At 36.0% G+C, this 12653-nt stretch overlaps 1 protein-coding gene and 1 long non-coding RNA gene across 4 annotated transcripts in view; one reads left to right on the forward strand and one right to left on the reverse strand.

Moving 5' to 3' along the window:
* LOC116267569 (probable LRR receptor-like serine/threonine-protein kinase At1g56140) overlaps window positions 1-12653 on the reverse strand; it is a 28505-nt gene that overhangs the window by 13701 nt on the left and 2151 nt on the right. Inside the window, exons 6-11 of the mRNA XM_031649372.2 lie at window positions 5055-5126; window positions 4706-4777; window positions 4519-4590; window positions 953-1024; window positions 798-869; window positions 641-712 (exon numbers count right to left, since the gene is read on the reverse strand). Of these exons, the coding sequence (XP_031505232.1) occupies window positions 641-712; window positions 798-869; window positions 953-1024; window positions 4519-4590; window positions 4706-4777; window positions 5055-5126 (432 nt within the window). The remainder of the gene's footprint in view (window positions 1-640; window positions 713-797; window positions 870-952; window positions 1025-4518; window positions 4591-4705; window positions 4778-5054; window positions 5127-12653) is intronic.
* On the forward strand, window positions 6990-9145 carry LOC116267571 (uncharacterized). Of its 3 annotated transcripts, none has more exons than XR_004175632.2 (3): window positions 6990-7435; window positions 7969-8084; window positions 8193-9145. It is a non-coding gene; the product is annotated as an uncharacterized LOC116267571 (long non-coding RNA). The 3 variants fall into 3 exon arrangements; XR_007572065.1 differs by having other exon boundaries at window positions 8431-9145; XR_004175631.2 differs by having other exon boundaries at window positions 6991-7435; window positions 8253-9145.

Raw genomic sequence — 12653 nt, forward strand, 5'->3', positions numbered from 1 at the left:
GAATTTTCAACATGAGATCTTCACAACTGCCTGCCTGTCCAGCTATGCTATGCCTCTTGAGGCATATATTCGATTATGAAAACTGGAACATGTGAAATCCCTATAATTTTTGGAAACTTGCATAAATGTGTTCGTCATGATCATTTGCTTGGGATGGATACTGGAAAACTTTGATGAAAAATATGAGCCATGATAATACAATATTTGGACCAATTCTAGGTTATTAATTTTAAAACCTTTTTTTAAAACTACTTATGCACCATGCAACTTGTGTATTGATTCTTGTAAAAGCAATCATACAAATGATATTCATACAGTTACTTGTCTAAGAAATACATAGAAATGCATATGTTTCAGTCGTCCTAATCGATTGTCATAATTTAGTCACTTTTTTTTTTATATGTGTGTGTGCATGTGTCCTATGTATTATTTATGCATGCATGTGTGGTGCATTTATGTATGTATGTAGTTATCTATGTATGTATTGCCAAACACAAAATACATATCTGCCATTATTTAAAAAAGGAATATGCAATAATAGATCAATTGAAAGAAATTCAACCTATATAGCTAAGCGAATTTAGTGTGGGAGAACCAAAGAATGACCACCAGTAATCATGAAAGTTTCAAGATTGCTTACAAATGATTCAATTCTTGATAACTCCATATATCAGTTGGAATACTTCCAGATAGATTGACATTCCTCAATACTCTATATGAAACAATTAACAAAAATCTCAAAGATTAAACAAAACAAAAATCAGTGGCTCATGTTAAACATCTATGAAAAAACTTACAAAGTGCCCAGAGATTTCATGTTTTTAATAAACAATAAGGAGGAGGTTCCATTTGACAGGTCACTTATAAGCCTACATCTCCCGAAGATGAGAAATTAGTGAAATAATATGAATATTGACAGATCTAGCAAACAAACAAGTTGAGAAATACTAACAGAGTTGACAACAATGTTAAATTAGAGAACCCTGATGGTATTGGACCCTGTGAAAAGCTCCCCTCAAGCCTCCTAATTGAAGATTGGAAGGTTGATATCAATAAAATTGAAGTACACTGTTAATTAAGAATTAACAAGTTCCTAGCTATTAGTCGTAGGAAAGGTCAACTGAATTGATGATATAAGAATAACAATCATTGTACAGAAGTTGAAGAAAAAACGTTGCTGATAAAGATATCTTGTACCCACTTTTTCATCTTATCATGAGGGTCTGAGCTCAAAAAAAGTTATCTAGATGATGCAGATATAACCAGTATGCTTTGAACAACAAACAACTCATGCAGATCATTGCATAAATGGGTGTATTGTGAAACTTTTGATTCTCTAAATATTGCAACATGCTAACATGATTCACATCTATGCTCCAGTTCGAGGGGGAGTGTTGAAAAGAGAAAATAAAATTAACATGAAGGGTTTTCTCAAAACTTAGAACATGGTTTTTTAGTATTTCATTGTTTTGGAGGACTCCAAAATATATGAACTAAAATTTTAAGATGAATAACTCGACTTTACTTTACACAAACAAAGAGAATACATATACACACATAAAATGACCACTTAATGCAATACAACAACTTAAAAAATGCATAAAGAAAAAGAAGATTTTGAAGTGACGACGTCAAACAAGCATCAAAAGCATCAAATGAAAGGAACATGTTTCCAAAAAAGTGGAAGGTCAGACAAGAAAGATATGGTAATAACTAATACGCATGATATTTAATGACAAAAACTTTTAAAACAATCCAGCAATAGCAACCAGCAGATATACATAGATATTGGGTGTGGTTGTGTGTGTTTGTGTAGTATATGGGAACTGAATCCCTTTGGACAATAGAGGTTTGGTCCATAGCATCAGGCTGCTGCCTCTCGCACGTCTGCCCCTACACATTCATTAGGGCATGTGTGACATATACATCTTCTAGCCATTTGGAGCTCCGTCCAATTAAGGTCCCAGTGTGTTGCATGGGGCAATGTGTTGTGAGAGGCCATAGGGTTTATTCATCCAGGCCTGGATGGAGAAACTCAAGGATCCTATATATATATATATATATATTACTAACTTGTCACATGCAAGATTTGGTTGAGTTATAATGAGAAGCATGAAAGCATTTATGAGGAGTTAGATTTAGAGAACACCGCAATTGATCTTTATCTTTGATCTAACAACTTCAGGGGTTCTGCCTTTTCATTTATTAGATGAGATTTCCTTTTCATCTATTAAACAAGAGTTAAAAACAATAATTAAAGCAAGCTTGGTTTGAGATAAGAGATACCTTTCTATCATAATAAGTAATTTCTATGCCTAAAAATACGTTAAGTAAAACAAATAAGTCATTTCAAGTATACCTTTTAAGACATTTAGTTTTTTTAACTCCCTTGTCAGTTCTCACGCTTTTCATATCAACAGCATATTATTGCATCTATGGTTTTTATATAACGAACATTATTACATAACAAGATTCAGATTTACAATTCACCCTTATATTACTAAATCCATCAAACCATGTCTTTGATGCTTGCCTGAATCCATAAAGAGTCTTCTCAAATGAAGTACCTTACCATAATGAATCTTCATATCAACTACAACCTCCGTATAAAATTCTTCATTTTCTTTTCTTAAGAAGTACTAATAACATATATTTGATAAATTTCCATTTTTTATAGAAGTTCAACAAGAATTTTAACAATTTTCATCCTAGCAACACCAAAACTTGCTTCATAGACTTCGTGGCAGTAGCACACCCTTATACGGCCCGTTCAATGGCCAAATCATTTCAGGAATCGATAGGAAAATTATACGGAATGCCTCGGTCCATAACAAGTGACAGAGATCCTCTCTTCCTAAGTTCATTTTGGAGTGAGTACTTCAAGATGCAAGGAACTAAACTTCAGCGAAGCACTGCTTACCATCTTCAAACGGATGGACAAACAGAAGTTGTGAATCAATGCCTTGAGAGTTATGTCCGGTGCTTTACGGGGCAGCGACCGAAATTGTAGGCAGAATACTTGTCAAGGGCGGAGTTTGCCTATAACACCGGTTCGCCTCATGCACGGGCATTACGCCCTGCGAAGCAGTTTATAGGAAACTCCCGCCAGACATCCACAGATACCAGCTGGGCTCACCCCACGAAGAACGGAAGAAGAAGTACACACCCAATTGAGATGTCCGCCACTGAATGGTGCAGCAATATAATCGAAAGCACAAAGACCAACAGGATGCTATGGGAGATTGGGTTTGTTTGAGGAGGCCCAATCGACGCGTAGCGTTCAAACCACCTAAGGGGCATCATAAGCTAGCCTCTTGCTATGTAGGTCCCTGCAAGATCAGTAGAACGCTGGCCTACGAACTGCAGTTACCACTTGGAAGTTCAATCCACCCTGTTTTTCATGTCTCTAAACTGAAACCTTGTCCACCGCATATAGCAGAGCAGGAAGCTAACACTACACCTGTCATTGAGGAACGAGGACCCAAGCAGCCTCGCAGAAGGTTGGGCATCAAAAAATTCATAAAGACAGGACAATGGCTACCAGAAATGGCTTATTGAATGGACTGACCATGATGCGATCCCTTCAACATGGGAGCCGGCCACACCCTATTACGATTCCACTATAAATGTATTGAGGGCATGAGCCCTAAACAGAATTAATACACTTACTTGATCTATCGCAGAGGTTGGGCTTCTGAGTTTGGGAGTGCCTGAGCTGAGTATCCTGTTAGCTGGGAGCTAACAAAAAATACATAGAAAAGCATATGCACACACATGAACTCAAAATACAATTATTTCATATTTCAACTTGCAGTGATGTACAGACCACTTCAATTAACATAAAAAATGATGGCCAACTTATGTGGAAAGTGGAAAAAATTGAATAGTTATACTAGCCTTTAGGTAAACCATACCAATAAATTATATGAACAAGGATTTCATGAGCTCTCCAAAGCATGACAGGACATGATTACCCTTTTCTATGGAAGAGCCATCCCACATTTCCTAAGGGACTTTCTCCCAGCTATATTAATCATATGTATTTAAGTCATTCAAGCAGATAAGTACCATAGTACATAATAAACATGGATAAAAAAAAAAATCTAAGGCTACCAGTCAAAATCTTGATTACTTGGCTGACTAGTTGAACTAATTACTAGAGTAAGTTGTCAATTGACCAGTGTTGTCAAACCAATGACTATAGTTGGCTGAACTAGGTAACTGATTAGCCTAGCTAGTAGTCAGTCAAATAATGTTTATATTATTTACGTTTAGTTAATCAACTTAGACTGAATCAGACCAACCAAACCTCATGACTATGGTTTTAGGGTCTTCATCAACAACCTCTGTCTAACTTCTAGGAACCTAATCATGAAATATATAGTAGCTACCATTTTCTAGTATCCTTTTTTGTGACTCCCATAAAGTTAAATATGAACTCATGTGAGTATGACAATACCAAAAAGAAAAACAAAACAAAAAGAGCAATAGAAAAGGAAAATGTTAAAAACTCTTTACAAGTCAGTGAGTTTCGTCAACTTGCATATAAGGTCAGGTATCTTTCCAGTAAATTGGTTGCCTGATGCCCATCTATGAAAAAAGAAAATCATTAGATTGACTGGCCTCGTGCAATATTTTGCATTAGTAAAAAATAACTGAATGGAAAATAAATAAAAAAATTAAGCAAAAATATAGAATTTCTTACATTATGCCCAAATTCTTTAGATTTATGAATGTTGATGGAATTGGACCACTTAGGCCAGCAGTATCAATATACCTGTCATTTGAATGTCAAGAATGTACAAGATATCAGAATACTTAGAAAATGAGAAATAGATGAAGATTGCAATCTAATATATGTAACAAATACAAGCAGTTTAGAGTATATAAATGAGGGTGAAAACTGAATTCCTATCTTCTACAGCCACTAGATGTGGTGCCTCTCAAAGATTGAGCTACCTACTTGGCATGTCTCATGAATAGACAGAGCATTATATGTGTGCGGAATACAATCATGTGAATACAAGAAGTATGCATGGGTACATGTTACTCACAGTTGTTCCAAGTTCACCAGGTTTCCAAGCTCGGGTGGAAGAGGGCCTGAGAAATTATTTGATCCAAAGGACCTGAAGTTTGCAGATTTACAGAAAAGCTTTAGTGAAATGATTACATATATATGTTATTTGACTTGAACGGTTGCATTAAGAACAAAAGAAATTTTGATACTACAATATATAATATAAACTACTGTTAAATATTTACACAATATGGAGTAATATGTGTGGCAGCATACTGCAAGTCCGTTTTGCCTTTCAAAGTTTATTTTTGGGAACCCAAATACCTATGATGATACATGGTTTGTTTTGCCACAAAATGGGTCTAAGATCATTAAATTTATTTGCATTTCAATAATTTTAAATCAACTAGCATTCAAGGATGTAATAAGCACCCGAAATAAGAAATTAGAGATGTTAATCTTTTGCATAAAAAAATATGGCTATGGGCACTTGATACCATGCAAAAATACCATTTGTGACATTCCAACATTGCTCCACTTTACACATTTATAAAGAGAATGTGTATTATTTGACTAAATTTAGTTCAACTAGATGTTAGTTTCTTCCATCCACCTAATGCGTGTAGATAATGCACATTTTGTTGTATCATGATAGCATAATACATAGGGAACTTTAAGGGCCTAAGATCTATTCTTTGTTATTCATTTATTCTTTTATTCACTTCTGTTCTTTTTTGAAAAATTGTCGCCAACTTGGGTTTTTTTGGGTCAAACTAAATTTGGTACTTAATGTTTGTAAACACTTATTTAAGATTGTTCAAGAAGTTTTACATGATATAATTAATATTTATGATTTATTGTGAATTTCATTAAATCAATTATTAGATCAAATGCATTAAACAAGCTTGATAAACTAGGAAATAGAGGTAAGGTTAGACAAGAGTGGAAGTGAGATCAAGGTGACTTGAAATTTTTTAAGAATAAAAAACAAATAAAATTTCATAAAAAGCTAATGTTGGCCGTAGTTATCTTTAATTAAGAGATACAAAAATTTCATGAAATTAAAGTGTGTATACAATCAGCTAAAAATGAAGTTATCTCAACCATTTAATATATTAAATTGTTGCTACAAATTGTATAATATTAAGTTTTATGTAATACTTGGCACCAATGCTGTCAAAGTATTGGTCAGGCCAACCTATATGCCGTATCATAGCATCTTGCAAATGAAAGCATAACGTAAAACTAATTTTTTAATTTAAAAATATTAAAAATCAGAAAAAATAGAGAAAAAATCATAAAAATACTAAAAGATCTGAAAAAATTAAACAAAAAATAAAAATATGTATTCAATATAAAAAAATTATCATACATAAGGAACATTCATGTATATCAACAACACATTCAAAATAAGAAATCAGACAAAATAACATAATACCATCATAATTTTAAATTAAACTTGAAAATTTTATAGGACCTTAGAAAACAAAAAACCCTCTTTCTTCAAGCTTCTCACAATTCTCACTACGAAAAAGCTTCCTGACCAGCTTAGGCTCTCCCACATAAATAGATGAATCCTCAATGATTTTTATGACAATGGGCAAGATCTCTTCCTCTCATGTTTTCTAGAGTCTTTAGAAATAAAATGTGAGAGAGAGAGAAAGAGAGAGAAGTGTTTAAACTTTAAAACATATATGGTGTATAACCCATATCGTACAATACAACGCATGTATCGTATGATACAGATGATAAACCATATAATATATCGTAAGCATACGGTATAAGTTTTCTAAACCTCTATCGTAACATCTATGGTGCGTATCGTACGATACGAATACTTCCATTGTTGACAATGGAAAAAATCTTTTCCTCTCATCTCTTAGAGGTGGTCAAAACTAAACATACGTATCCTGTTTAATCAACTTTTTTTTTATCAAACGGCGTCCATAAAACAGGTAACAAGCGATATAAATCATCCCCTGTTCAACAGTGTTCCCAGCCCCGCCCCTGAGCGTCGCTCGAGTTTTTCCCGTTCTGAGCGCTCCCGAGCATCCTGCGAGCTCCCCCTTTTTCGTTCTCTCCTTCTCCTCCGTCTCTCCCACTTCTCTCTTCTGAGTTTCCCCCTCGCCTTCTCTTCTTCCCTCGCCCCCGTCTCTCCCCCTTCTCTCTTCCGAGCCTCCCCCAGAAAAACACTTGGGGAAAATTAGAGGAAATGGATAATAGTTTTCGGCAATTCCGGAAATGATTTTCTTGCCCGTCAACGCTGCCCACTTCTTGATCCTGGACTCTCACCCCACCGCCTTGTCCTTCCATCGACGACGACCCTGCGTGGCTGCGTCAGAAGGTGCTGCCGAGGAGGTCGCTGTGACCTCCATTGCTGCTGAAGATGCTACTTCAGAAATTTTTCATTCCTGCAAGGTACGAGCACTCCCTAATCTCCTCTCCCCCTTTCTGTCTTCCCAAGCGCATCCTTCTATTGGAAGCTATTGGCCGCGCGTTTTCAACCTATAAATCATATTTTAAGCTTAAAATCAATATTTCTTGCACTGATTTATTTGCTAAGCGTGTCTAAAATGAGATCTGACCATTTTAAGAGAGAAAAGTCATGCCTGGGATGCGGATTTGATGGATCAAAACTCACTGTTTTCTGTTTTCAGTGTTTTCTGCTATATCTATGTAAACCGGATGATTGATCTTGGGTTTTCGTTGGATTCTTGACGATTTTATGTGTCTTCCCTAGTTTGGAAGGTCTTCTTGGATTCTCAACATTCAATTGAAAGAAAAACCAACCGAAATAATCGATTTTTGGCCAGAAAAAGAACCTAAACCCCCTGAAATCGCCAGCGGCGGCTTCGGTCTTCGAGAGACTTTGGGCATAAATTTCTCTTTGCCGTCTCACAGAAGTTACTTAGTGCCATTAGATCTATGATCTTCTCTTGAAAAATCTGCAGAAAATGCAGGCAAAGGTCGTCGATTGAGCAGTAGAAGTTCGCTTTATGATCAGCTGCTGCTATGAATTTGCTGCAGGATTCTGCTCCACCGGACTTGGTTCTTGCATTCTACCACGGTAAATTGAAAGTGCCTCTTTGATGATAACATTTCTATCTCTTTTCCATTTTTCTTGTCCTTTCACATCTAGCACATTATAAATGGCACAATTTTATGATTATTTCAGAACTTAACTGTCCTACAATCTTTGATTTCCATCTCACAAAATTTCTCAATCCAACTCCAGCCCCAACCCGGACTTTGACAGCACCAAGCTCCTCTCTAAGGATCCTGTACTCTGATACCCAACGCCAAGTGCTTGTTCTATGATGTTGAGCTTCAGGGATTTCAGTTTGTTGCTTAAGCTGCCTTTGTGTATAATCAACTTATAAGTTGTTATTTACTTGTACGTTGGGAATTCATAGCCATAATGGCATTCAAGGATGTGGGTATCCCATGGGAGTTGCAGGACGTTATGGAGGAGGAGGTGGTGGAGCTCATTTTGGTGGATATGGCTTCAGTAATGCTGCTTACTAACCACATCCAATGACCATGATGAGCAGCATCAACAGCAGGCCGAACCAGAACCACAACCAAGTGCTGAATGAGAGATACATGCAGATGATGTACAGCAGGTCTCCTCTCACCCCACTTGCTACCACTTCCTACCTATTTGTTCAGTGATGATAACATCAGCAGTTGTGCCATCATGCGAAGGGAAAGAAAAAAAAAAAAAAACAAAGAAACAAACATGGTGTTTTTGTCTACCGTGTTTAGAATATAGGAGATAAGGTCTTATTAAGCGTTTCCCTTTCCTTTTTTTTTTTTTTTTTATTTCAGTCCTTTGTTGAGTGATCTATGGTGTTCTCATTGCTTGCACTCCATCTTCTTCGGCAGAAGATGAAATATCATGTTACCATATTGGAGAAATGGGCAGAGCAACAAAATCTCCATGTGATGTCCACGTTGAAAAACAAAAAGCACTTGTGGATATAGTTCTGGCCAAATGCGTTGGAACGATATAGTTGGCAGACATTTTGAAAAATGTAGTAATAGTAGCCTATGCTAGGTGTTGCTGTAACAACGATGTATCATGGATTGAGCTCTATAATATAGACTTCTTGCTGCTTGTTTTGTTTATCCAAAGCAGGATTTGCTTACGGAGAGAGAGGGAGAGAGGGTTTGGCACGCAGCCGCCCAAGGAATTGGGGCTTGTTTTGTTTATCAAAAACGTGATTTACGAGAGAGAGAGAGAGAGTTTGGCATGCAGCCGCCAAAGAATTAAGTATCGTTGAGTGCACATTGAACAAAACATAAACAAATAAACAAATATCAGATGTGACACAAGACACAAACATCCGACAAAACAAACAGGCAAAATAAAACAAATACTGAACAAGAACATACATATGTAAAACAAAGGTCAGACGAGGGGAACTAAGGGTGGGCATCGGGCTGGCCCGATTCGGCCCAATGGGTCGGTGAGCCCGGCTCGATAGCCCGGGTCTCGGCTCGGGCCCACCCATTTAAAATTTAAAAATAATTTTTAATTATAAAATAATTTTTTAAATATAAAATATATTTATTAATAATAAATATACATTATTAAAACAAAAAAAATTATTTTTTTTTTAAATCTAAACGGGTCAGGTTGACCTGGGCTCGGTTTTTTTCGGCCCAAACCCACCCTGGGCTCGGTTTTTCCCGGCCCAAGCCCAACCTTAAGAAGAACATAGTGTTATGTTCCTAAAATCATCAAACAGTGGATAAGGAACATCATTGTTTATGAGGACAACACAATAGTAAGATGGACAGAATGTCCTGTCTGTCCTGTTTCAATGGACAGCAATCAAACGACTTCTGAAGATGGACAAAATGTCCCAATGAACATCATTTTTCTTCATATTATATGATACAAGGGTGTATCGCTCATATCACACAATACGGTGCATGTATCGTATGATACAGATGATAAACCATACAATATATCGTAAGCATACCGTTTAGAAAAAAACCTCTACCGTATATATGGTACGATACGAATAACATTGTTTAGCACAAAATCTTTACAATAAGAGGTTAATAATGATTAACTCAAGAAATACAAATGATTATTTATCTTACTAATGATGTTTTTGAAACATAATTTTTTTAAACAAATAGTTCTTAGGACTAATTACATTAAAAACATAAAAACCTTGATTGCCCACTTAAAATTGATTGCCCACTTAAAGGAAGTGTAAGGGGAGCACAGAAGAAAGATGAAAAATGAGTGCATCAGGAGCACAAGGAAAATGCATGGGGAAGAGACACATGAGAGGACTGAGACCAGATGTGGATCTAGCCTAGAGTGGCCATAGAGAAGAATTTTGCATTTAAAAATGTTCTTTTAGGGTACCTTTTGATATTTTATTAGACTTGGACTAAAATTGGACCGAAAATGTAAGGATCCAAGTAGCTATATGGCTGGATCTAGTTTGATCTAGGCCCATACATTTGGATAATATGATGTCATGAATAGCACGTTCAGATCTTAAAACCTGCAGTTAGTTATAAATATTACTAAGGGAAAATAAAGAAAGAAATGAAGGAACATAAAAGATCAAGTTAACAAAAAAATAAACAGTAAATAAGCATGAAATAATGGAAGTTGCAGGAGAAACTTTCATATCAAGATTTGAAAGCTATCTTACAAATGAGCTCTAGAAACTTGTAAATATTGGAAAGACAGATAATTTGGGAGCAAACCAGATTATATCTAGTCAGGTTGCCCTCGCAGTAACGAAGTTAAACTGGGTGTTTTGTGTAAAAGTTATATACATGAGATGAGATGCAACGACTAATGTAGGCATAGTGCATGTCTCTCTTCAAATCATGCAAAGCAAGCATATAAATAAGATCTCAAGCTTTAGTAGGATTTCATGTTTGTGATTGGATAGGATGATGAATTCTAGTGATCATCATTGCAGGTGCACAACATGGAGATAGAGTGACAAGAGGTCACTAGGTAAATTTCAAGTTTGTATCATGTTAATTTATGATGAATTAACCGCATTACGTTGGAGTTTTTGGATCAAGCAAGCAGTTATACATGCTGTATAACTAAGAGAGCACGTTTTAACATATTCTCTAAGTCTAATTCTCCAACCTGCAGAGTGGGCTCCACTTGAATGAATGAAAACAAATGAACCAACCTCACCTGCTAGGAGCGAACAGTTTGGTCCAACCTATAATCAGGGAGGCCAATATATCTGATCCGGATCAAATATTTGACTGAACTGTTCTGAAAAAATTGGGTATAAAAAAAATTAATATAGGATTAGCAAGACATCCGATCAGGTTCGCATTTGGATTCATAACTATCCAATCTGATTCAGATTCAGATTAGATTTAGTTAAATACCATATATCCAATGCTCTTGCATTTTGCAAATTTGCCAGATCCGATTCAAAATTTGGATCCTGATTCGAACATCAATGTTAAAATCGAATTCGGATTGTATTCAAATTGCGAAGTCATATTTCAAATTTTCTTTGTTTCGTATTTGAATCCAAATTCGAATATGAATACGTGAATATATGAAAAAATAAATATGGTTAAGGGTATATCCGATTTGAATTTGACCAGTTGACATCCCTACCTGTAATATCAACTTTGACAATGTTGAATTGTTAAAAGTTGAGTAATTTACCAGCTAATTGTGGGACCCATATTAAGTAAATTAAATTAGCAGAAGTTGTTGAACAACCCCAATACCAAAATCAAGAGTCAAGTCTCAAATTGACGGTGAAGATGAGCCTTTATGACGAGCGCCTAAATGAGGATCGATGATGAGTGTGATGATGACCTTTAAAATTGAAAACTAACATTTTGATCAAGTTTAACAGAATTTTAAAGTTAGTATAGACATAGACAAACACACACTCGTACGCACGTACACACTTGATCTTTTTGTTTTTATTTTCATTTTTCCGTATGCCCGGTGTCCAGCATAAAGGGAACACTCAACAATGAGTGAGACGCTCGATGATGCTCGTGTTTGCTTTTCATTTGTTTTTTTTATTTTCTAGTCGCATGGGAAGTGGTCACAGGGGGCAGCCACCCACTCTATGAAGCTGCTGGGTGTCGGTGTGGAAGCCCGTCAGCCACCGCCTCACCGGTAGAAAGGATGGCAGCCATCCCAACCGTTGAGGGGTATTTCAGACACTTAAATAATAATTTGAACTTTATATGTCTAACTTAATATTCACAATTGGCCTATATGGTTCTCAATAAAGTCTGGCACACAAGGTTCGGTATATATATATATATATATATATATATATAGCTAAGGGGATGGATGATCTGTCAAAGAGGAGTTTTTAAAAATTTGTCCACCCCCAAATGCCTAATAATCGGACAAGGCCAACAACGTGGGGAAAAAGTTACATGCCCAACAGTAAAGATGCAATGGGTATTTTTGTAATTTTAAAAAACAAATGTCTTCTGTAGTCTTTTTGCTTTTTTTGGTTTTTGTTTTTATACACACAAAATGACACATATAACTTGACGGCCAGTTAGGAAATATCTATGTCACACGGATATGAGTATGGGTATTTTATGGGTACGAGTACAGGTACGCAGATACGGCAATTTTCAAAATTTTATG

This window comes from Nymphaea colorata, chromosome 14, assembly GCF_008831285.2.
Source record: "Nymphaea colorata isolate Beijing-Zhang1983 chromosome 14, ASM883128v2, whole genome shotgun sequence".
NCBI classification, from domain to species: Eukaryota; Viridiplantae; Streptophyta; class Magnoliopsida; order Nymphaeales; family Nymphaeaceae; genus Nymphaea; species Nymphaea colorata.